The sequence below is a fragment of the Alternaria conjuncta genome (genome assembly GCF_024043145.1).
Source record: "Alternaria conjuncta strain BMP 0040 chromosome Unknown scaffold_33, whole genome shotgun sequence".
Lineage (NCBI taxonomy): Eukaryota > Fungi > Ascomycota > Dothideomycetes > Pleosporales > Pleosporaceae > Alternaria > Alternaria conjuncta.
Window position 1 is genome coordinate 176,732 of NW_026250122.1, and position 24,757 is coordinate 201,488.

The 24,757-nt window shown below is 52.6% G+C and overlaps 9 protein-coding genes across 9 annotated transcripts; 4 read left to right on the forward strand and 5 right to left on the reverse strand.

Moving 5' to 3' along the window:
• Positions 1-1,036: 1,036 nt before the first annotated feature.
• J4E85_011352 (uncharacterized protein) lies at positions 1,037-3,121 on the reverse strand (the record flags this gene model as incomplete). Its single annotated transcript, XM_051475555.1, has 3 exons — positions 1,037-1,525; positions 1,575-1,992; positions 2,226-3,121. 3 exons carry the CDS (start codon positions 3,119-3,121, stop codon positions 1,037-1,039), a joined length of 1,803 nt encoding a protein of 600 aa, XP_051320693.1.
• A 1,115-nt stretch (positions 3,122-4,236) lies between these two features.
• J4E85_011353 (uncharacterized protein) lies at positions 4,237-6,429 on the reverse strand (the record flags this gene model as incomplete). The annotated part of the gene is made up of 1 exon (XM_051475556.1): positions 4,237-6,429. One exon carries the CDS (start codon positions 6,427-6,429, stop codon positions 4,237-4,239), a length of 2,193 nt encoding a protein of 730 aa, XP_051320694.1.
• A 1,077-nt stretch (positions 6,430-7,506) lies between these two features.
• RLP24 (ATPase-activating ribosome biosynthesis protein) lies at positions 7,507-8,181 on the reverse strand (the record flags this gene model as incomplete). Its single annotated transcript, XM_051475557.1, has 2 exons — positions 7,507-8,069; positions 8,118-8,181. The coding sequence occupies 2 exons, from the start codon at positions 8,179-8,181 to the stop codon at positions 7,507-7,509; spliced, it is 627 nt and encodes a 208-aa protein (XP_051320695.1).
• Positions 8,182-8,846: 665 nt separating this feature from the next.
• PAM18 (mitochondrial import inner membrane translocase subunit TIM14) lies at positions 8,847-9,088 on the forward strand (the record flags this gene model as incomplete). Its single annotated transcript, XM_051475558.1, has 2 exons — positions 8,847-8,884; positions 8,944-9,088. The coding sequence occupies 2 exons, from the start codon at positions 8,847-8,849 to the stop codon at positions 9,086-9,088; spliced, it is 183 nt and encodes a 60-aa protein (XP_051320696.1).
• A 549-nt stretch (positions 9,089-9,637) lies between these two features.
• Positions 9,638-11,645, reverse strand: J4E85_011356 (uncharacterized protein; the record flags this gene model as incomplete). Its single annotated transcript, XM_051475559.1, has 2 exons — positions 9,638-10,426; positions 10,470-11,645. The coding sequence occupies 2 exons, from the start codon at positions 11,643-11,645 to the stop codon at positions 9,638-9,640; spliced, it is 1,965 nt and encodes a 654-aa protein (XP_051320697.1).
• Positions 11,646-12,773: 1,128 nt separating this feature from the next.
• On the forward strand, positions 12,774-14,629 carry J4E85_011357 (uncharacterized protein; the record flags this gene model as incomplete). Its single annotated transcript, XM_051475560.1, has 5 exons — positions 12,774-13,015; positions 13,072-13,692; positions 13,748-13,868; positions 13,932-14,431; positions 14,497-14,629. 5 exons carry the CDS (start codon positions 12,774-12,776, stop codon positions 14,627-14,629), a joined length of 1,617 nt encoding a protein of 538 aa, XP_051320698.1.
• Positions 14,630-14,962: 333 nt separating this feature from the next.
• On the reverse strand, positions 14,963-16,150 carry J4E85_011358 (uncharacterized protein; the record flags this gene model as incomplete). Its single annotated transcript, XM_051475561.1, has 1 exon — positions 14,963-16,150. One exon carries the CDS (start codon positions 16,148-16,150, stop codon positions 14,963-14,965), a length of 1,188 nt encoding a protein of 395 aa, XP_051320699.1.
• Positions 16,151-17,015: 865 nt separating this feature from the next.
• On the forward strand, positions 17,016-18,473 carry J4E85_011359 (uncharacterized protein; the record flags this gene model as incomplete). Its single annotated transcript, XM_051475562.1, is given in 2 exon segments — positions 17,016-17,700; positions 17,716-18,473. The coding sequence occupies 2 exon segments, from the start codon at positions 17,016-17,018 to the stop codon at positions 18,471-18,473; spliced, it is 1,443 nt and encodes a 480-aa protein (XP_051320700.1).
• Positions 18,474-20,995: 2,522 nt separating this feature from the next.
• On the forward strand, positions 20,996-24,676 carry J4E85_011360 (uncharacterized protein; the record flags this gene model as incomplete). The annotated part of the gene is made up of 2 exons (XM_051475563.1): positions 20,996-21,676; positions 21,848-24,676. The coding sequence occupies 2 exons, from the start codon at positions 20,996-20,998 to the stop codon at positions 24,674-24,676; spliced, it is 3,510 nt and encodes a 1,169-aa protein (XP_051320701.1).
• Positions 24,677-24,757: the final 81 nt, after the last annotated feature.

Consider the following 24,757-nt stretch of genomic DNA (forward strand, 5'->3'; position numbering starts at 1 on the left):
CCAAGTTTGGCGGATTTGAGTTTGTACTATCAGTTACGGTGGGGTATGGATATTGGGGCTGGAAGGGGGATTGGGGATCTGAGTGGTGGTGGGGCGAGGGATACGGATGGGGAGGAGGATGTTGTGGGGGTGGTGTTTAATGCGGAGAGGTTTCCGGGGTTGATGAGGTGGTTCGGGGCGTTTGAGCGATATATTGAGGGTTTGGAAGATACGCAAACAACGGTGAAGGAAGGCGATATGCGGTGGAAGGAGGCGCTGAGACGGACGCCTTTGCTAGGCGACGGAGAGCTGCTGGTTCCTACGGCGGTTGCGCCACATGAGGTGCTTGATACTCGGAGAGGGATGGTACCGGGGGTGGGAGTGAGCGTTGTTCCAGATGACACTGGACGCGGTAACCCCACGAAGGGCACATTGGTCAAGATTGGAAGCGAGGAGGTTGTCATCAAGCCGCATGAGAAGGCCGAGTTGGATGTAAGAATTCATTTTCCGCGCCTGGGGTTTATTGTGAAGGTTGCGAAAGAGAGTAAGATGTAGATAATAGACCTCTGTCCTCCATTCTAGGGTCGGGTCTATCGCCGTCTAAGGCCGAAAGAAAAGCCTACGACGAAGCAGATCACTACTATCGCCAAGAACAAGAATAGGCAACAGCCGCGTCTTGACGAAGGACGCCCCGCCTCAATATAGAGACCCCAACCTGTAACATCGCTTCCTGGAATGGCTTTGAGTTGTCCAGGGAGTCTCCGTTTCGGCAGCTGGTCAAGGACTGTTCTTTGACCAGCTGCAATAGCATCAGGATCTAGAAGGTCTTGTTTCAACATGTTGAAACCAAGGATTGGCATCAGTCGCCGGTTTCGAGATCTCGGAGCTGGGTTGCAAATGTATTCCTTGTCATTTCCGACCATCTCTTCTGGCGGAAGGCAGATACAATAGAATCCCGAATCTGGATGGTAAAGCCCGTTAGTCAAGACGTTACACGAATCTTGGTGTGTATAGACCACAGGGTCGTTGTTGTAATCGAGCGAGAACTGGTGAATTGTCAGTCCCAAGTAAGACGATATCTCTCCTGGAAGCCTACCTTGGCCAAAGTGAAACTTCTGATATCTGTGAGGGTCACCCGATGTTGGTTGGCCAAAAGTCGCTTTCGAAGGTGCTGGAATAGTTGACGATCGTCGTTGATGTGTTGCAGATCCTCCTGCGTCAATTTCAACTTCCCTTGAGCGTTCACACAGACCAGCAGGCGAAGGGGCTCCCCTTCTCGATCTTCGAATCCACGTTCAGATGCGGCCGTAGTATGAACTGGGCGGGGTACACCGGAACGAGTCTGCAACTCGCACTCTCCCCGTTCGGCCTCCGAGTCTGTCATTTTCCCATCTCCACCCTGCCGACTTGAGGTGCGCAGTATTTGTGCGAAGATGCGAGGCGTATCCTTCTTGGGAGTCTTGTATCGTGCTTGCAGCTCTCGTTCGAGCTCCCTTACAGCGCCATGGTCTATGTCAACGTACTTGTCGAACATGCGCTTACCACGCTGATGTGAATGTTAGCGTATCTCAGCAAGAACCGCGAAACAGACTTACGGATGTCCAATACACGGGGACTTCCTTTCTAGGCGCTGTGGGTTCGGCTCTACTTTTGTCCGGTTGCAATGCAGCCACGTTGTCTTCCAAGAGCTGTGATGATTCGGAAGCATTTGGAGTTTCTTGAAGAATCGGTAATACGTGGTCTTCTATGTCGAACGAAGCGTAGTCTCGGACGTCGACATTCGCTATATCACTGTTGACACCCCTGAGCCCCCGCGTAAAGTCTCGATTACGAGTGATGAAGAGGATCGACCCGTTGGGCGATATTGGAAGGAAGTTGGAGAGTCGCTCCACGGATGAAATCGGATCCGCTGTTGCATGATTACGCGATATGCGTGACACGAAGAAGGTGTCGGCATCTTCAGCATTGTCAACCACCATTGTCCATTGCCCGTTTGCGATATCGCATAGCCATCTATACACGATTGGACATATGTCGACGGAAGGATCGTTCCAGTGATTAATCTTCGCCGCTGCGGCGATTGCATTGAAACCTTCTCTGAAACTTGCGCGCGTCTCTGCATTGATCCAAAAAACCCATTTCGTTGGGGTCTGAAATCGTACTCGATAGGCGTATTCGATAGCAAGTCGTGTCTTCCTGATTGCTATATCAGTACCCTGTCACTACTAATAAACGGAGAAACGTACCCAACGCCCGCGGGTCCAATCAGGGACGCCCAGCCACCGTTCTGAGAGCATATCTGATACACCTTCTCTAAGCAGTCGCCATGATGGAATTCGGTTTCGCGCCGAAAAGGAACCGTCCATCGACGTGCCCCAGGTAGATCGATTGGCACTTTATCGTGCAGCGAGCGCTCGGCTTCGTTGCGCAACCGGGTCAAGGCCCTCCCAAACCCCTCGCCGTATATTAGCGGCATGTAGACGTCACACAAACCCAATAGAGAATATGCTGAATCCTCTTCTCTTTTCGTCTGACGTCCCTCAATCCATGATATGCGTTCGTCGATGCTGAAATCTTCTACTGAACCGCTCTGGAGTGCCAGAACGGGTATCCGGGTTCGAAGATGGAGAGCTTGTAGCAATGTGACTTTGTCGCCCAGTGGTTTGCCTGTTCTGGAGAAGAATTCGACAACTCTCGGCGCAAGCATCTCTTGCAGTGTCCAACCGCGCTGGAACCATCTACTGCTGTGGAATATTTGCACCCATTGTTCTTCAGATATGTCTTCCACTGGTACATCGATCTCCACGTCGGAAAGAAGAACATAGCACTTCTCAGCCTGCTGGTACCACTTGTACATGGAATTGATGGCTTCCGTTAACTCAGCACTACTGCTCTTGTCAATGCAGCATGTGTCGACCCAAAAGAAATCTAGTTTGTCGCTAGTAGCGCGTTCAGAACAGAAGACTAGCTTGCTGTACCCAGGGATACGTTTGGCTCGCTCGTCTCTCATATCTGAAAATGTGACTTCGTCTTCGTTCGAACCCCAGGTGTGCGATAGGATTGCGTAGGGCGGGACTTCTTCCTTGAACCGCTCAACAAGGCTGAAGCCGACAGAGTCGGACGAACGTTGTAGAAGGCGCATAGTCGCGTTAGTCTTGGAAGGTGTTGATAGTTTGATACCGACAGACCCGGTTTCCTGCGTGCGTCTAGAGAAGTGAGCTGTTTATGCAATACTGCCTTCTGTAAGGATAGACTGGGAGCGTCTGAACGCACTAACAACGTTAGGAGCAGGGCGAAGCATGATCATTTCGCTGCGGTCAGACGGCCCCGATTGTGGCGCTGTAGGGATGCCTGAAAGCCACTCCCGCTCATTTTAGACATGCTTCCCTTTATGGCGTTAGGCTCTCAGCACAAGGCTATGCCCTGGATAGCCATGGAGTAGCAATGTCAATCGATGTATAGTCTTCGAACAGCGCAACGCATTGCCTTCCTGGAAGCGAAGGTGACCTGTTGGCGTGGGACGAAGTTGATGACGAGATGATCCGAGCCGGTATAAAAAGAAAGTACCAGCGGCGCGTGTTGATGAGTGGTGAGCACGCGCTCAGTTCGACATACTTTGGCCCCCACCCCGCATTTACCCGCAAGCTGCGGATCTTACTTAGCGTTCTCTGATCTGGTCGCCGACCTGCCATGCTCATCTATTCGAGGCAAGCCAATTGTCAGACACTTGGGATATTGCATCAGAGTAGTGGATGTTGTAGTGTAGCCCATTGGCCTGGCAAACTCTGCGAAGCCATCATAGCCTGTGAGTCGCTCCTAGCGTTATCCGTTGCCACCAGTAAAGCCTCTGAAAGCCTTCGGGCCCTCTAAAAGCGGGAGTATGTTAGCCTTAAGTGGTAAAGGACGCTAGTCGAAGACACAAGGCTGTGACGCGCGTGCAGCGTCTTTGCGTCGCCGTCTCGGTGCTGCAAGGCTGCACGATACAAAGCTGTGCTCCGACGATCGCGCAATCAGTGGTGCCAGTTCCGTCGTGTATCGACTCAGCTCAACGCACGGTCCCCACCCCAACTTCAACCCGTGAGCCGCAGATCCTCCGCTTTATGGGAATAAGAGTAGCCTGCATACTCAAATACTGACCTCAGCACGGAAATCTGTAGATGCAGCAGTAGTTTTAGTAGTACTCCTTCGTGAAGATGCCGAGGAGAGTGAAATGTAATTCAACTGATACTATTCGAAATCGAGAGCCGCGCGGAGCATTTACGCGATGACCATACCGCGATCTTGTGCTTCAATCCTATCGAAGGCGCCACGGAATTCGGTAGCAGACCGAGCAATCGCTATCTCCTCACCTCGTTCTGCATAGAAACCTGCAGCGGCATACCGGTGACTGGGAGAGTTGTGAGAGCGTACGACGCCGAACGCAGAGCCCGGGTTGCTCAAGCTTGGCTGTAGAGCCTTGCCAGCTTCCCAGTGTTCGTCCCTTACTTCGAATGCAACCACATCGCCTTCACTGTAGGACTCCTTCACATAGGCTGGACTGAGGAAGGAAATGTCGGCAGCCAGTGGGTTGAACCACCCAACAAGCCTCTTGCCACACCGAGCTGCCATGACCACGCCACTGATGCCATCTCCACCTAATGCTATGCTCATGTATGGGTGTACGATCCAGTCGTCTTTGGGACAAGCTGGTTGTGTGATAGTTGTGGAGCTGTCGTCCTTGCCAGGGAATTCGAAACGTATTCCTCCGCCTTCGCTTGCCATGAGATCCCCATCAGCACCCTCGGCACTGAGATCAACGATTGGCAGGTCGACGACGGCAATCCTGGCAATTTCCTTTGGGTCGTCTGTAGTACGGACGAGGGGCAGTGCTAGCACTGAAATGGGTCCAAGGACACCGACAAGACGGGGAAGCTTCGAGTCTGTGTCATAAACTTTGCGACGGCCGTTGTACATTGCTGAAAGTACGTAGAGCATATGGGCCCGACTAACCTTCTCATCCCGCCGCCAACATCGACCGAGCTGAGTGCACATGGCTAAGAATGTTGTGCTATTTGCGCCCCATATCCCATGGAAGAAGGCGGTGGCTTCCACCAATGTAAAGGATAAGAGTTGTGTCAGAAGCTGATAGTAGAAGCCAAATACAAAGGCCTGGTACTTGAGATATACCGGTCTGTACAGATCTTCGGGAACCGCATCTGCTTTGTCGACTCGGAGCAGATAGTCTTGCGCAACATGGTTGTGAAGCCACCGCGAGCTGTCTGGCGGCTCCCCTTGCAGAATCCACTCCAGAGCACTATATGTGTCTTCGGTGTCTGCGGGAAGTCCTTGATCGGCGAGCATACCGATGTGAGGGTCGTATTTTTTGCTGACGCGTGTATGGTCAGAAACCTGGAGGGAGTAATAAACCTCTTGAGAGGCTTCATACGGTCCGTCCGCTTGTCCTACCAGTTCTATAGCACCGGCAACAATCTTCCCACGCTGCCAGGATTGATTCATGAGGTTTTCCAACGAGCGACCGACTCCAAGCGCGTCGATCATTGACTCAGGATTGTCGCGAGGCCATGAGATCTGGAGAGGTCTGGAACTTAATCCTCTTGGGACTGAAATCGTGCCGAAGCCAGGCATTCCAAGACGTTGACCTTCATGATGATACATGACGCATGCTTGTCCCTCGTGGGCAGGGCGACCATCCGTGCAGAGATCGAGGTCGACCTTTCTCAAAGCTTCAGCAATAGAAAAGGTGATTGGAGACATGGCATTGAAGACGGCCACATCCCCGTTGAGAAGCCATATCAGCATATGTCTCGTGTGTTCCGTTTCTGCTTCGTTCAGCTGAGGGATGGCACGTGCTAAGGACGTATTGGATGTGCCGTTCGCTAAACTCTTCCGCATCTCCTTCTTGATCGCGAAGGCTATCTCTCTAGCACATCCGAAAGACCTCCAAGACTCGATGTTCTTTTTGATGGTCACTCTCAGTGCAGGTGCAATGTCATCATCGCGACCCAATACTTCGACAAAGACGTCAATTAGCATCTCTTGAATCTCACTTGATGGCAGACATTCATCCAACGCGGAAGTGATCGCGACCATAACCCACGTGAAGCTGTCCACATCGTCGCGAGCGCTCGCCTTCTTTTTCCGATGATTCGCGTCGCGCAAAGACGATTCAGTTCGCGAGCCTTGCCCGATCTTGCCCTTTACCTTTACTCCTTGGTGGACAAAATCCATCATTGGCCATCTCTTCTCCATCTCAGGTGCATTCGCAAGTCCACGCCTTTTGAGTACCGCTTCTCGGTCTTCATCGAGAACATCAAACAGATCGTTGTCGTTTTGTCCAGCGCGAACGAAATTGCCGAACTTCTTGCCTTGGTCAATCAGTAAGGCTAGGTCGGAGATTGATAAGCCCAGCTGTAATAGGCCGTTGGTGCCTGCAACGATCGAGACGGCCATTGTTATTTGCGTGGAGGAGGTCATCTCGACAAGATTTGAGTTTTGACTCTGAACACAAGACACTAAGGCTCCCGAGGCTCCACAATAGGCTCACAAGAGAGCGTAAGTAGCTCGAAAGGAAGGTAGCAGTGGAGGTGGGGATGACCAAGGCCAGAAAGCCTTCCGGTCTGCGTCACCGGTAAAGCGGACAGCTGTTGCGTGGCGATTGGCAGCGGTCTGACAGCCACAAAGCATCATGGTACTGCATGCTGGAGTGTTGTCAGGCCCGGCCATTGGCCTGACAAAAGCTGCAAATCTATCGTAGCCTATGAGCCGTGCCTTAGCATTACCCGTTAATACCAGTAAAGCCGTTCAAGATAATCAAGCTTCTCTAGAAGCGGAAGGATGTCAGCCTTGACTTGTAAGGAATGCCCCATTACCACGCAAGGCTGTGCCGCGAGTGCACCGATGCGAAGAGGCTGCACGCGTGGTCATTTCGGCGCTGCAAGGCTACGCGACATGAAGCTGTGCTCGAACGGAATCTCAACCATCGAAACTAGTGTCCAGTCGTGTTTCAGAACCAACGAGAAGCGCGCTGCGCCGGCGGCAAGTCGATCGAGATGGATGTCGTGGTTGAGGGAAGTAGCATAGGACGAATTGATGGCAGCGGCAGCCCGGAGCTAACCTGGAGCCGAGCCGAGCCTCGATCAAGATTAGCGCGTCAGAGCGCGATCACGTGGACACTCTTGGAAGAAGCCACTCTTGTACGCGGCTATCCCACAATGCATGCCATGCTCCCCAGGAGTGTCGTGACTAGAGTAATTTCTGATGAAGATGCAGAACCTCAGCGCGATGCACATAATGGATAAAGGTGTGTCAACAAGACTGAGCATTCTCAAGTACATGCTGCATCAAGCTACACTCGGCCGTGAGGTTTTGGGATGGAAAGATGCTTTTGCTGTGGTATCGAAATCATGTCCGTAATCTACCATAATGTGAGACGCCAAACTCCATGACTATGTCGGAAGATCATCCAATGACTGTCGGGAAAAGTCCTTTCATATCGCAGAAGATACCATCTGTACCCTAGACGCAGTCCTACTCGTCAACATCCATAGCCTCAACACCGCCACCAACCTTCCTCTTCAACATCTTCTTCGTCTTAGTCTTCTGCTTGGGCAGCTCCTCCTCAAGCTCACTGAGCTCGCTCTCCTCAGCCTCAAGCTCCTTCCTCCTAGCCGCGACCTTCTCCTTGACCTTCTGCACATCAACCTCCATCTCCTCCTGCTCAACCTCCTCCTTGGCGAACCTCTCGCTCGGCGGCAGCAAGTGCTGGTTCTCCTCAACCAACTTCCTGTCCTCCTCACGCTGCCTCTGCTTGTTGCCACGCATGCGCGCCTTGTAGAATGCGCGCTCTCTCCTCTGCCGGATCTCGGATACACGGCCCATGGCCTTGAGGGTGGTCTGGATGAGGTCGCGGTTGTATCGCACGGGCACGTTGCGGCGCTGGGCGAAGGTGAGGGTGGAGTCGACGGTCATTTCCTTGTTGTGCGCGCGGCGGAAGGATTTGGTCCAGGCCAGCTTGCGGGGGTTGCGCTTCATTTTGAAGTTCTTGTGGCATTTGCTCTTGCAGAAGCGGAAGGCCTTTGCATCGTTGCGCACTGATGAGTCAGCAAGGATCTCTTTGAGGTGTGATTGTTTATGCATACCAAAGGTTATACCCTTGGACGGGTATACCGGCGAAGAGCAGAAGTAGCAAGTCTCAATTCTCATCTTATCGTCGTGGCGCGAATGCGATCGCGCTCGTCCTTGTCGTGTATAGGTATGCGCCTTTCCGCGTCACAGTAATCGTCAGCACGGGCTGAGATCGGAATATATAAGAATTGACCACGCTTCAGGGTGTTGGCGGTGGTGAGGCGGGTGTCGTGTAAAGGTGTGGAGGTTACGGTTCGAGAAGTTCGCCGGCTCGAAATTTTGGGTGGCCTGTGCACGCCAACCCACCTGCCAATCTGGCCCGCCAATTGCGATGCTTCTCGACCGAGGCACCTCCGCAAATTTCCTTCTGACCACCTCGCCGCCGCCATCCACCTAAGTATCTCCATCTGACGTGCCCTCGTATCGTCGCCGTATCGCGAGCTCCGACAACCCGCATACCGAAGCACCGAAATCGCATAGTTGTGCCCAGATAGTGTGACGAGATGTCTGCCTGGGTTTGGATATTGGGCGCCGGTGCCACTGCTTTCTTCGTATGGCCTCCAATTTCCTTAGTCATGTTCCCAGATAGACTGGATCGAGAACTACGAGAATAAGATGGAAGATCGTATAGATGTACTGACTTTAAGATGTAGGGTCGCGCAGCACTTGTAGCATTACGGAGATCAGGCGGTGGAGCCGGAGCGCTAGGACGTGGATACTACAAAGGCGGCTTTGAGCCGAAGATGACACGGAGAGAAGCTGCACTCATATTAGAGATGCCGTAAGTCCAGCGAGAATTCACATATGCCTTATAGGTACCAGAGGACTGACTATTTCTAGCGAACGCGGCATCACGAAAGAACTATTACGAAAGAAGCACCGATCGCTCATGCTCCTGAACCACCCCGATCGCGGCGGTAGCCCATACCTTGCGACCAAGGTCAACGAAGCGAAAGAACTACTCGAGAAGGAGGTCAAGGGTTGAATGAATAAGCAAGAGGGGGACGATGTGTATACCAAGACTTTGTACCATATCACGGCATGATTCTCAGCATCAGCATGGCGTTGGACTGAATATGATTAGCGATTTACGACTCTCAATTCGACTTGTTCACTTGAAGGTTGTATTGACTTGCTGCAATCCAGCCATGGTGCACGTAACAGACGGACATATCGCTCTTAATCACTTTAGGAGTCAATACAGATGCGGCAATGACGTCGGTATGTACAGCAATTAACGACGTGGTTGAGCGAGCGATCCTGCAGATCAAGATCAGCCTCTAGCAGTATCTGGCCATCAGCATAACAACGGCAAGATTGCGTGGACACACAACTGGCCAGACAAAACGGTGTGACTTCCTGTGCGACTGCTGGTGCCATCGCGAAGGAACTCACATGTCGATAGATGTGGAAGAATAAAAAATGTGCGTCTGCAGGATTCAAAGGCTCATGTATGTGAAGCAAGGGCTGGCTATCAATTCGAGGCAAGTGCTAAATCTATGGAATGAAGTCTGCTCACACTGCGATTCGGCTCTCAATCATTACCACCGCAACCGTTTGTCCACCCTTGGGCTGCCTTAACAATCTTGTTATTGGCCCAACAGCGTGCGCGAACCCAGAGTGGTGTACTGAAGGTAGCATACCATTCGAAGTTCTCATGCTCAGCTGGTTTGTCATGGTACACGAACTTCCAGAGCGTCGTGCCAAGTCCATAGCAATTGTCCATGTTGGGCCGAAGGGTGTCTTTGCCGTGATCCCATGTGGAGAAGCCGGTACCTTGGACCTTATATCGGCTGTGAAACCCCTTGTACCAGCCTTCGCAGCGGCCGTAAGGCGCCTTCGGCGGTGGCCAGATGCGATTGGCACGGCGAGGGTTGAGCTCATACTTGTAGTCCCCGCCACCGCGAATGTACCGGCCGCCTCCTTTCCAGCTCATGGGATTGTCTTCTGTATCGCACGCGTTGATAATGTGCTCCATCGAGTCGATACATTCGTCTTTGTCGAATGCCGAAACCCCGTTGCCAAGGGTGACGGTAAAGTCGTACTCTTCGGGTGTGCCAACGTCGTAGCTCCTGGAGAAGCTCCAGTTGACCTTGTTCTTGTCGTGATTTTCGTCGACGTCCTTGCAAAACTCCTCATACCTCTCATTGGTGCGGTTTCCACTGACGTAGAACTTACTACCGGTATCTGAGTAACAAGTAAACTCGTTCGTGACGGCGTTGCATGCTGGAGAATCGACGCCCAGGACAATTGATCGCAGGTCCATGAGTTCAGCGAGGGCAAAGGACGCGATGGTCAGGTGACCAGCTTCGTTGGGATGGAACTGCGGCGGTCAGCAAAAGAACATTGGAAAAGCGTGCGCTTACGCAAGGGGTACCTGCATTTTGAGCAATGTGATCGGGCATGCCCATGCCGAACGTCCAGTCAAAGCCGCCATCCCCGGGGCAGTCTGGTGGCGCGGGTGCCCGGGAGTCGAGCTTGTGTCTAATGGCAGCACGAGGGTCAGGTGATTTATAAAGAATAGAGTCGTAGAGTGTGCGTTCCAGACTGCGGTCACGAGCCTCCATCATGGCCTTGACACGGTTCAGTCTGCGTTTCTCCGAGTTGGACAGCCTTGTCGAGTTCAGCATCTCTTCGAGACCCATATCACGCTTTCGTAGCTCTGACCGCTCGAAGTCGTCCGTCCATTCACCCCAAGGGTGCGTGTCGGGCTTGATGAAGTGCATGTCCGGCTGGTTGGCGTCTGGATAGTCGCCGTTGCTGCTCGGCGAGCACATTCGGCCGTCCACCACTGTCGAGACCCAGACGTCCCAGTCGGCGTAGCCAACCTTGTACTTGATGTCTTCACTCTCGGCGGCTTTATCGACCGCGTCGCGTATTGCTTGGTTGATGTCAAGCACCAGCTGATTGAAGACGTGGCGACGTTCGATGGTGAGAGCCCGGTATGAGGCACCTAATGGGAGGAACCACCAGAGATCCCACGACTGGCGATCGCAATTGTCCTTCTGCGTGTCAAAGAATTGAGCATAACTGTTCACGACGACGATGCCGTCATCGTTCATCTTCTCGTTGAGGGCTTCCAGAATCTGATAGATGTTGTCCGTGATGATATTCTTCGCATTGTCCTGGGCCTTTGCGATGACCGTCTCACAGGCGGATGTCTTGCCGTAGGGCAGCATGATGCAGTCCGCGATCATCTTGGACAGGCAAAGGTCGTTTCCACCAGAGGTAAAAGTGACGAAATCGAGCTTGCCCTCCAGGGCCTGTGCCTGCTGGTAAATCTGTTCCGAACGATCGCCGCTGCAGGCGAGGTACTGGAAGCCGCCGTCCGATTCGATGTGGGCGCCGAACTGCGCTTCTATGACCTTAGGGTACGACATGTCGTATCTGGCACACCTCCAATTGTCGCGAACTTCTGACAGACCATCGGGCTCTGTTATAGCTACCTCGTCGGCAGTGATCCTGTGACCAAGGGATCTTCCGGCACCAATACCGGCCGTGTAGCTATCACCAATGGCCGCCCAGCGCTTGATCCATTCCATGTCGGCTGGATCGTTATCCCTCTTGTGAAGAGTAGATGATGCGAACGAAGAAGTATTGTCCAACGATACAGGTGCTGAGTGCTGTTGTGTTGCTTCTCGATTGCTATGCTTTTCGTGATGCGCATGGTGTGAGCGATGGCCTCTTGTCACGCCGAACAGAAGCGAAACGCCAATTAATGAGTTGAATATCATCATGACGACAATAGCTAGAGTGGAAAAAGCGACATGAATGAAGCAAGTGCAAGAAGCAGAGTGCGTATGACCAATGGTACGAACAATCGGAAGAGGCTATAGGACCTTGGAAAACACGACGAAGAGTCGGAAGAGACGGGGAACGAAAGTGCCTCAGGAAGGTGATGGTCTCATGTCACCTAGGCAGGGAGTCGCGATGCCCCTTTGTCGCCCCGATGCAACCACAGGATTCTTAGCCAAGACCACGTCATGTAGTCTTTCACAGGTAAATGATAAGACCAGAACAAACCAGGGCAAGCGGTAGATTTGCGCAATACGACCCAGCTCATGGGATTGTGAAGGATAGGTACCTGCCTGGCTAGGATCAACATTCCGGTCTTCCGAGACAAGGTTGGCAACAGCCCCATAGACTAAGAATGCAGACAGTATGCGCATGCAATTGAGGGTCATGCGGCAAGGGCGTACCTGCATCAACGAACATGTGTTGGTGTATACTCGGTAAGGCTTGCACTGGCCGCCCAAAGTGTGCTCGGCGGCTAATCGTGGTGCCAAGACTAGTGACGTCCCGGCTTGGCAGGGACCCTGATGGCCCACCTGGCAAAACTCAACCTGATCCTTCGTGCGTCTTGGCGTGTGAATCCTGCCGGAGCAGACACTACGGCAAGATGCAGTTGATATCGAACCGACCCTTGCGACCCTTGCTAACATACGAGTCTCGCAGTGTCATCGTCGGATCACCCCTGATCGATGTATTTGTCAGGCGGTAACGGGGCGGGCGATCGCTCTGCTCCAGGCTTGACCGTCTCCCAGTGGTGAAGCTCTCATGTCAATCGCTATCATTACCTTGTCAGTCAGCATATCGTCACAACCGTTGGAATTGACTGCTTTCAATTCACGACTTCTCATTTTTTGTGTGAACATCCATCGCCGCTTGTCATGGCGTATCAAGGTGCCTCAGTCTGGCGTTTAAGCGTGACTTTGAGCCTCTTCTTGACTGCAGGGGCACTCAATCTGAGCTCATTCGCTGGGCAGGCGAAGAATAGGCTACTCATGGAGAACGTCGCCGGCCAGGAATACACGCCGCAGGCTAGAGAGATGCTCATCGAGGCGAACGAAGGTCCACCCGACTACACATGCACCGCAACGAAGCCGTGTGATCTTGGATGTTGCGGACCTCTGTAAGCTAAAGCTGTCGCTACATACGATTGGTCATCATATTAATCAGACGCTCTAGCGATGACACCGGCACCGGTGCTTGTGGCTTTGGCCCTGTCTTTTGCGGCCCTGAATGCACGAGCGACTGTGAAGGCAAGTCCGAGTGTGATGGCGATAAGTGGGGTTCTCAGTATGCGAACCTGACTAAATGCCCGCTCAACGTCTGCTGTAGCAAGCATGGCTTCTGCGGCACGACAGTTGACTTCTGTGGTCCCAATCCTGTCCCGCATCCTCAATGTGATCTTTCACAGCGCACCGCCGACGCGCGCACTATCGGGTACTACGAGGGTTGGAACTATCAGCGTCCTTGCGGTAACATGGAGCCTGAGGACATTCCCCTAGGCTACTGGACACACATCAACTTCGCCTTCGCCCTTATCAACCCTGACACATTTGGAATCGAAGACATGGACCCCGGCACCGGTTCGCGCTATAGTCGCGTCGCGGGTCTCAAGGAAAGGCAGCCTGATCTCAAGATCTGGATCGCTGTCGGAGGATGGGCTATGAACGATCCCGGTCCATACCGCACCGCGTTTTCCGACATGGCCGCCAGCGAGGCAAAGCAAGACAAGTTCTTTGACTCGCTATTGACCTTCATGAGGCGATATGACCTAGATGGTGTTGATTTGGATTGGGAATAGTAGGTGGACAAACCCTACTCATATCTAGCACACTAGCTGACGCACACGCTTCAGTCCTGTGGCAGAAGACCGAGGTGGCATACCTGCCGACTTCGATAACTATGTCAACCTTCTACGAAGACTTCGTGAGCGCTTGAACTCGTCCGGTAAAGCATACGGCATTAGCTTAACCCTCGTAAGTAGCAGTCTTTACTTCTGATGTACCTGTATGTTGTTCGACCACGACTAATTTCCACAGCCCGCCTCTTACTGGTATCTCCGCGGCTTCAATCTCCAAGGAATGGAGCCCTATCTCGACTGGTTCAACATGATGACGTACGACATCCACGGCGTCTGGGATGCCAGTATCGACAGCCTCGGCCCCATCGCCCAAGCCCATACCAATTTGACCGAGATCAAGATGGGACTTGAGCTTCTATGGCGCAATAACATCAATCCGGCGCGCGTTGTGCTTGGTCTTGGCTTCTATGGCCGTAGTTTTACAATGAAGGACCCGGGATGCATGGCGGCTGGCTGCGAGTTTTCTGAGGGCGCCAACGGCGGCGCGTGCACTGGCACCCCTGGTGTGCTGTCAGCGGCCGAAATCAACGAGGTCATCGCCAACGGTGCTAGTGTCACGCACGACGAGGCGGCCGCTGTTAAGATCGTCACCTGGGACACAAACCAATGGGTGTCATTCGACGATACGCAGACTCTGCGGTCCAAGATCGATTTTGCGCATCAGCATTGCCTGGGTGGGTATGTAAAATCTTTTTTGATGGTATTGTACACCCGTTGAACATCTCCCGCTGACTGGACGTCAGTACCATGGTCTGGGCCATCGATCTCGATGACGGTACCCTTACTGAAGCTCTCGGTGAAAACATCGCACGGCGCAAAGCACCCACGTACAAGCCTATACAGTACTCTTCGTGCGGTGAGAGGGAAGAATTGTAGATACGAATTTGGCTTTGTACACAGCACCTGGCGCAATGCGATAACCGTTGGGGAAGGTTGGCCAAGATTGAATTATGTTCTCCATAAACCTCTAGACACATAATGCAGCCACTCGACGCATCCCATGAACCATGCGACACGCTTCTGGAAACTTTCAGATCTTCCTCTTTTTACCCATGGACGTCGCCGTTGCACAGTCATGGTCTTGTCGTATGCAAATACGGCTTTCAGGAGTTTTGGGGGGAGATCTGCGTGAAACTGAGAGTACATTGGTAGAATATCCATCGATCAAGAGCTACAATACGGCTATACAGTAGGTACATATCTTCAATCCTAACACACCCCGTCCTTCGTATCGCCAGCTCGTTTCCTGAAGTTGCTGTAACTGGATTTCTTGAACAGGTTGAAATTCGGGCTTGATTTCGAAGTATGCGGAACTTCCAGTGTGGATAGTGCTGGTGAACCATATAGCTTGATGAGACGCTCATAATCCATGGGGCTGGGCCACCAGCGTGGCGGGATGACCGTATCGTCACTGTACTTCATGACGTCCTCCCGATCGTCTCCAAAGCCTCCCTTGCCGCCAGCATTTGAGGGGTACAGCATGATTGACTTCGGGTCAAAATCACTGTCTATAACCAAATTGGCGGTGTGTTCTAATGGAAGCCATTCGACAGCACTGAACTTGTACGTTGAAGCTACCACTCGAGATTTGCAGAGACGGTCGAGATCGGCCTGCAAGTCCTTTTTCACATTTCCTGTAGCAGCGTTGACCTTGGCTTCCAAGCCACCGTATATATCGTCGTAGTCTTTGAGATTTGAGCAGATGAAGCCGTTAGTCTGGAATCGCTTGACTCGGCCCGGGTTTTCCTCGGGAAAGTTCCATTGGTCAAATGTGTGTTCCAAACTCTTTTCCCAGTAGTAAGGAATTTGATGTTCGTGATGGAGACCCCAGATATGTCCGATTTCGTGGGCCATATTGGCAACTACGTCGCCTTGACCGACGCCCTCTTTGTCAGAAAGCATTGTGTAGGGTCCCAAGATGGTGTCGGGATCTGACTTATCCGCGGCCGCATCAATGGCGGGAATGCCGTTTGTCGACTTTAAGACGCCCCGGTTGTTATAACGAACATGCAGCACGGAGCTGCGTTCGGATTCGGATTTGCAGACATCATCGTCAACTTCTTTGTAGGTGAAATCATGTCTGAGAAGTCCAGGCCATGATTTCAAGGCGGTCTCCCACTGACCTCTGAATGAAGGACTTGGGGGTTCTTCAAAGCACCATCTGATCTCTTTATTGGGCCAGATACGTGCCACTGAGTTATCTCCTGGCGAGCTTTTGATAGACATGGCACGCTTGACCAGTGTGGACGTTGAGTTCAACGTAAGCAGGTCCTCGTAATACGGTGTTGGATTTGCCCGCTGGTTCGGGGCCTTAGACTCCCAAGATCTGCTGCCACCGTGAACGGTTTCGGCGCTGACGAGCAGTATAATAGCGATGGGTGCGGAGAAGAGATGCATCGTGAGCGAGCTAATCGGCAAACGGGTGTGAAAACGAGTATGCTAAAAGACTGGCAAGCAAAAGACGTCTTGTCACTGACGAAACGGGACGAGACAACGATCAATCAACATACAAATGGTATGCGGCATCAAACGCCCATATGATCAAGGGGGAGTCTATCCTTGGGTCTTGGCACCCCTTCATGCCGCGCACGTACCGAGTCCGAACGATGATGGGTCCGCTTTTACCGACCAATGATCCTACGGTTGAATCCTCTGCAAAGGATTGTATTGATACCCACAAATCCTCTTTACATGGTCGACAGAAATGGAAGGTACTATCCCTTGCCGACGACACCCTGCTTCTACCCATGGAGTAGGATGAGCTTGGAAACAAGTGAATTTATCCAATGCACTGAATGAAAAGGGCAAATTTCCACCTCCGGTGGTACGGCGAGTTCCTGCAGGTGATGTTGGCCTGCTCGGGTTCGCTAGGTAGGAAGGTGCACGGACAGGCTAAATGCAGGCACACCTGGGCATGCAACCTCACACCATGTACTATGCACTCTACCATGTTGCCGCCCGCCCTTGTGGAGACCTCCTCGGCTTGTTTCCTGGTCTCTATGAGAAGATCTGGATTCAGAACGCTGCACTTGACCTTCGTAATCGTTGACTGTTCTGACCTTCATCCTTGACTTCAATTCCTTGGGAACTCCACTAGACCTCGCTGTTTTGGTCCACCCATTCACTGTCTCTCTTGTCAAAACAGAGCAGAGCATCACAGTCCCGCGGCGCGCTCCGGTGTTCAAGTTTGAATTGTGCACTCTGGTTCTCCAGTAACTTCATTGATCAGCCGTTCGCATACTCAGTCTTTCTTAGAGTTACCATGCATCTCTCTAGCCAGTTTTTACGTTGCCTGGCCGTTGGCCTACTTCTCCGAGTCACCATTGCCCAAGATCCTAGCCCCGGCGGTGCCACCCATCCCGGTCAGCCCGAGAACTGCAACGGATGGCATACTGTGGTCAAGGACGAGAATTGCCAGATCGTGGCCAGAGCCTACGGCATCTCCATGGAACAGTTCTTTGAGTGGAACCCCGCGGTTTCTTCCGATTGTCTCAACAACTTTTGGGTCGACTCGGCTTACTGTGTGAGGCTGGGAAAGGACACTTCCAGACCTGCTACGTCCACTCTTCCTACCTTCACGTCTAATTCCAACATCCAAACTTCCTCCGCCTTGGATATCACGTCTCAGACATCATTCACATCAACCCCCACGACGACGACCAACTCTTACAACTCGACATACTCAGTCTTACACCCTGTTACCTCGTGGAACGTGTCGACCACAACTATCGATAAGGCGTGGCCGCCTACCAAGACGCTCTCGGGACAGATAGAAATCTGCAATGCGTGGTCACGCGTCGTCCCTGGCGACACATGTCAGCAAATGCAGGTCAAATTTGGCCTAAAGTCCATCGACGAGTTTCTCAGCTGGAATCCATCGGTCAAGGATGATTGTGAGATGCTCATCGCCGATTACTATGTGTGTGTCGGCGTCCAGAGGCAGATAGGTAATACTGATCTAGTATGGGAGACGGCTCAGCCAGAATTCACCGAGCCTCCTGAGCCGACCCAGTACACACGCGCCACAGTACCCCCGGCCGACTCGAGCTTTGCGCCAATTCCATCTCATGGGCCTATGCCTTCAAGCTGTAAAGTTTTCCACCAGGCCACAGCCGACCAAAATTGCAATGACATTGTCACGCAGTACGGTTACTTCTCACAAGAGCAGTTCTTGTCTTGGAACCCAGCCCTGGGAGGCAATTGCCTGGGCCTTTGGCTCGATACTTGGTATTGCGTCGGCGCCTATGCGGATGACGATCGCCCGCTGCCCGCACATCAAACGGCTAAACCGACCGAGGGCAACATTCCTCTGGGGTACCCCAACGACTGCGCGAGATGGTATAAGACAACCTTCGATGACACATGCGACCTCATCGCTCTCATGTTTGGCAGTTTCAGTAAGGCCGAGTTCGCGAAGTGGAACCCGACCGTTTTCGGGGATTGCAGCGGTATCGTTATAGACGCATGGTACTGTATAGGTCGCCCAGACACAGCGACAACACGGACTCCAGGCGCGCCATCGCCGACGCAAATAACAGAGTCCACGCAACCTACTGCGTCGACACAGCCGATATCCACTACGACGAAGCCGGCGCAGCCAGTGCAGACACCATCGCCTATCCGCGAAGGCATGGTGCAGAACTGTGTGCGCTTCCACCTCCAGCAGCCAGACGAGTTCTGCTGGGCGATGGCGTCTGGTGCCGACATATCCTTGGAGTGAGTACTTTCACATCCAGCTTTTTCCCCATTTTCAGCTATTCCTGTACCGTCGAGAAGCCCATACTGACATCGTTGTACAGCCAATTTTACGAGTGGAATCCTGCCGTGGGCAATGATTGCCAGAACCTTTGGCCTGATTACTACTACTGCGTGGGGCTGTGATCGCTTCGATGATGTCGGAGATACATGCGCAAACTGCGCCAACCTAGTTTTGGTGTTTATTGGAGAGCGAATTCAGTACCACGAGATTGCCTCATTGCGGTGAAGGTGTCTTGCGGCGCGGTGTTGGCCGACATTTTGGGGAGAAGGTGGATCTGGGCTAGCGGCATGCAGCCTCGGCTAGATAGATTGGACCCTGAGGAGCTTCCAAAAATCGAGCAGGTGCGTACCTAGCACTTTCCCTTGCAACTATGCGCGGCGCTAATGATGTGAACCCCCTTGCAGCGTGCATCTGCTGTCCTGAAGAAGTGTGTGGGCGCTAAGAGAGTGGCTGATGTTTGCACGCTCTTGGCGGCTGTTGCAGGGGCCAAGGAAAAAGAGAGCGGAATAAGCGGCCGCTCCCTTTGTGATGCCAATGCGTCGCCGCTTACAGAGCACGTGCGACACTCCCTTCAGTAAGCGATGGCTACCTATGTACCTAGGTAAGAGCTTGATGCCTTTTCGCCTGACCTCTTCTCCTCCTACCTACCTTGTGGGGTCCTAACAATGGCCAAGCTCAGCGCATGGCTGAGGAGGCACATGGGTGTCAAATCGGGCCCCAAAGAACCATCCCCAGACGAGCCACCGTATCTACACTCTTCGCGACGACCAATCACACCGAGTTCGTCCAACACATCGACCAGCCTTTTCTTCCAGCTGCCGTACGACATCCGGAGTATCATCTTATCGATTGCCTTCGGTGGGCGCATTCTACACCTGGATCTTGTATACCGAGAAGGTACCTGGCAATGGAGGGGGGCTGTCTGCAGACGGAACGACCCACGGATCAAGCCGTCCATGCGGTACGCTTGGAAGGGCCCGTGGGATGAATGGTGCATACAATGGATGGAGGAAGTCAAACGAAGGAGAACCAAACCAAACCACTCTATCCCTCAGCCTGAAGCATATGACGTTGGAATCATGGGTTTCCTGTTGTCGTGCAGCCAGGCCTACATGGAAGGGATCAATGTCTTGTATACTGAGAATCGCTTCAGTATCAACAACGAGCTCCTGCTCCTTCGACTTCCAAGGCTAATTCCGCATAAACGCCTTGCGTCGATTACTTCACTCGAGATAGTGGTCACGGTACCTTGCTCCAAACATGAGAGCGGTCAAACATCCTGCAGTCAGAATCACCTGAGGACAATCCTTGACAACATTGCCGGGCAATGCGGACACCTCCGAAGCCTTTGCCTATCAATCTGTTGCAATAGCCGCGATCATGAGATACTTCATGGTCCGGCATTGACGTTCCTTGACGCCTTCTGGCGCTCGACGCGCTTGCGCGACATGAGGATTGAGCTTCCCACCGACGACTACTGGCCGGCATGGGATGATCGTCTGCATCCCGAGGTTGAGCACCCGTGCGAAAAGCGGACTGAGTCGGAGAGCACATACCGTGACGGATCGCTGTGGAGATCTCTGGATGACGGACAGGCCAGCGTACAGTGGAGGTCTATAGAGCGCTATCCGTATCCGCCTCTAAAAATGCCGACCGAAGATGACACTAATGTCAGTGTTGAAAGCGCGGGATATTGGCTTGCCCAGGGCTATCAGAGGCCACTGCCTATCGTAGTGTCGAATTGTGGAATTTCGTATTCGGAACAGATGCGTCACGACAACTCAAGTACGTAGTTACCTTGTTCTAGAGCAAAATCAAAGTATTTCCCAACGGTAGCAGAAGATTTATTATGGTTTCGTGTCCGCTGTCAGATTTGAAGCTTTAGTTGGAAACAAAGCGCGAGCCAATCCCAATCTTACTGGCGCCCAGCTCAGCGCGACGCGTCCCGTCTCTTGTCGGGCCGCGAAGCAACGATGCGCTAGCCCCGAGATTCCTAAGGGGTGGCGAACCGTCGCGCTTTGCTTTTGCCGCTACTGACAACCTTCTCGCCCAACACCATACTATCCTATTGCCCAGACGATCACGGGAATACAAGTACCTTCTATCGCGTCGGTAGTCATGCAAGATGCATGCACTGGAGGTGCTTGCCTAGGGTCAGGCCGCACGTGGGAGTCTCGCAAAGCTATTCGCGGCGAAGGCAGGCGCGAGCAGCAATTCTACCGGTACACCCGATCATTTATTAGCTGCTTTTCAACCATGTTTCGACAGGACTGATGATTCCGTAAAGATACTATGGCCCCTTCCGGCAGATGTCTGACTATGGCCCCCAATATTGCGACGTGCGCAATCCCGAGGCGAGAGAGAGACACAAGGCCGTCTCGTGCCCCGATAAGATCCTCACAGCGTTCTGCCAGCTGGGTGCTATGAGATTGAGGGCTCGACGTTGTTTGATCTTCTTCTTCGATGTCAACCATGCCTACATCATGGCCGAGGCGACTCAAACGCTATCACTCGTAGATGATGCGATCCACGAACCCGGAGATGAGATGTGGATGGGTCACTCTATCATTCCCCGCGATGTCGCCTGTTGTGAGACGACCGTCAATCTTCCTTCGTTTCCCATCTCCAGTGCTGCACACGGCGACATCCGGAAGAGCGCCTTCGTAGTAAATGACTTGACCAAGCATCCGGACCTTTCTACCAGGCCGTACGTCACTGGCTTTCCCAACGGCCGCTTCTACGCAGGTGTGCCCATCACAACACCATCTGGAGTCAACATTGGTGCATACTGCATCCTCGACGACAAAGTTCGTAATGGAATCTCGCAAAAAGATCTCAGCTTCTTGGGCGACATGTCGCAAACTGTTATAAACCACCTCGAATCTGTGCGTGCTCTCTCAGAACGGCAACAAACCAATCGCATGGTGGCAGGTCTTGGAGATTTTGTTCGAGGAACGTCGGGTGCCGCTCGCAAAGCGTCGCCCGCAACCAATGTGCCTGTGAAGAACGGCGGCGTCGGAGTTCAAGAAGCTTACTCAGGTCAGTATCGCTCGCCCGAAGCCTTGATGGACCCCACAAGTACTCCCGCTATGACGCCTTCGCAGTCGGTAGGAGTCTCCTTACCCGCTCAGCATGAGAACAGCTCATCGACCGGCAACGCGCAGGTATCTGAGAACCCCACTTTTCATCATCATCAGCGATCGAGCGACTATAGCGGAGCTCCCCGGCTAACCGATCGGAAACATGCGTTGTTCGATCCACATGTGCGGACAAACAGCGTGAATACACCGAAACATTTTGCTTCTCCAGCAGAAGGCTTCACAACCCATCCACAGCCTCGTCGACGTGAAGATGCCGACGATCCCAGTAGTACGTATCAACGTGCTGCGGAAATTCTTTGCCAATCACTCGAACTAGACGGTGTCGCCTTCCTCGACGCCTCTGTCCGAGAATTTGGCGGACTGAGCGATTCACAAAATGCGGAGTCCAATGAGGGGAGTAACGCTGATAGCGATGATTCGGCTGTCGTTTTTTCACATTCTGACCCTACAAATGAGTCACAAACCGAACATGCAACCGCCTGCCAGGTGCTAGGCTTTGCACAAACAACGCGAAACCACAGCATGGAAACAAGACATCCGACGGGTGAGCCTCCTACGAAATTGACGGAATCGTTCTTACGCAGGCTCATGCGTCGTAATCCGCTCGGAAGAGTCTGGAAGTTTGACGAAGACTTCAGAATCTATTCCGAAGACGATGTTTCTTCGGACGAGTCTGGAGCCGGTGCCAGTGCTGCGAGAACACGATCATCAAGCAATGAACAACGCAAAACCCATCGTCAAGACCGACGAAATGATGGAGATATCCTGCAGGGCGTATTTCCCGGATCACGTTGCATAGCGCTCAATGGGATATGGGACTACACCAAAAAACGGTGGGCGGTTGCGGGTCTCTACTGGACGTGTGACCCACTCAGAAATATCGCCAAGGACACGGAGATGCAATTCGTCGATGCTTTCTGTGACATCATCGTTGCGGAAACCAAGCGTCTGGAGGTACTGGGCACCGACAAAGCCAAGTCAGATTTCATTTCGACTATATCCCACGAACTTCGCTCTCCACTACATGGTATCTTGGGTTCATGCGAGTTACTAGCGGAACAGACGTTGGACGATATAGCTACGTCCTTTGTCGAGCAGATCAACTCCTGCGGACGTACCTTGCTCGATATCATCGAACATCTTCTCGACTTCGCGGATCTCAAGAGCCGGCGTTTGAGAAAGGGTGCTGTGAAAAGCTCAAACATCAGCCACAAGCTTCTCCCACCAAGCGCGAGCTCTTCTGCTGACGATCTGAAAGCGTTGGATATGAACATAGCACTTGATGACTTGACCGAGGACGCCGTTGTATCGACCGTATACTCCTTCTACTACGGCCAAAATGCGAAAGATCACACTCATCCACCGGTCATTCTCGACATCGATCGATCTGACGGCAGGCCTTGGCATTGCAGCTTAGCCACAGGCGGCTGGAAGCGCGTTTGCATCAATCTTGTCACCAATGCACTCAAATACACGCCTTCCGGACATATACGGGTCTTCCTAAAACAAGAGCCGAAATTGGGATCGCGGCGACGTTTTGACGCTGTGCTTACCGTTTCCGACACCGGAAAGGGCATGTCGAAAAAGTTTCAGAGTGACCGTCTCTTCCATGACTTTGCTCAGGAGGACACATTGTCCGATGGTCTAGGCCTGGGTATGCACATTGTCTCCAGGATAGTGCATGCAATGGGTGGTAGTATCGAAGTCGTAAGCGATCAAGATGGGACAGGTACCTGCTTCACTGTACGGGTGCCGCTCGAGGATCACCCGAATAGCGAGCGTCGCATTGGAACTTTGAACGGAAGTAACGTCACCCCGAAGGCCTTCGAAGGCATAAAGGTTGGTCTCGTCACGGGACTACATCCATCGGCCAATGCTGAAGTTAGTCCAACGGAAGTGGCTTCTGCGTTAGCCATTTCCTCTATCGAAAACGTCCTCACTTCCCTGAGCATACGGTCTGCGCGATGTGAGTGGCAACGCAGCAATTCATACGATCTCATGGTCGTCATGGAAGCCGACATCAATGAATGCCTTGAGACCCTCCGAAAGGAAGCGACTGCAGTTGATGGGGCTGGAAAGAGGAAGCACAACATTGCGCCCATCCTCGTCGTGTGCAACAACAGTCCGAGTGCACAGATGCTTCGCGATCAGTGGGCAACGGACGAGCTTCAACCTCATTTAACGATGGAGCATATCGCTTTGCCTTGCGGCTTGAAACAGGTGGCGAGAACAATATCGTCTCTCTTGCGTCTGCGCGAGAAGCGTACGATGACAGTCTCAGAGCGGTCAAAAGCTCACGAAGGACTCAACAATGGTCTTCTAGCGAATGGAGTTGCCCAACACGACGCTAAGACTGATCTTCAACTCTCAATACGAGCTCTTGCTCCACGGTCGGCTACAGCAAAGGTCCCTGTCACAAATCAGGTTGGGGCTAAGTCAGCAGAAATACTAGCTGAGGTCGCAAACGTAGTCCCGGTACAATCGTCGCCGGCAGAAGTCCAGCTGGTACACCCCCCGAGTCATCGAGTCTTCGACCCCCAGGCGCTTTCGTTTTCACCATCTGCCACGACGCGAACGCCGGAACCCCCTCTGATCAAAGTACCACTCGCTTCTGTAGTTGTGTCGGCCACTGGGATGCCGACCTTGCTTCTTGTTGACGACAACAACGTCAATCTTAAGCTTCTCGCTGCCTTTGCCAAGAAGCACAAGTACCCTTATCTTACCGCTCAGGACGGTCAACTTGCTGTCGACGCATTCGTGAACGCTCACCGAAATGTTGCATCACAACAAGGTACTGGAGCGCACGCGAACGACAAGGGAGGAATCAGCATACCAAGCGTGATTCTCATGGACATCAACATGCCGGTTATGGACGGGTATGAGGCTGTTCAGCGGATCCGATCCTACGAGAAGAAGCATCATATGGCGGCATCGAAGATCATCGCAGTTACTGCGTTGCAGTCAGAAGCTGCACGGGCTGAAGCGTACGGAAGCGGCTTCAATATGTTTCTTAGCAAGCCAATCAAATTGCAAGACCTAGCGAAGCTTATCCCTCTTCTCTAAGAAGAGACTTGTTCATTACGATATAATACGTATTAAGAAACACGCTATCTAAGATGCTATATTCTTCTCTTAGTTATAAAA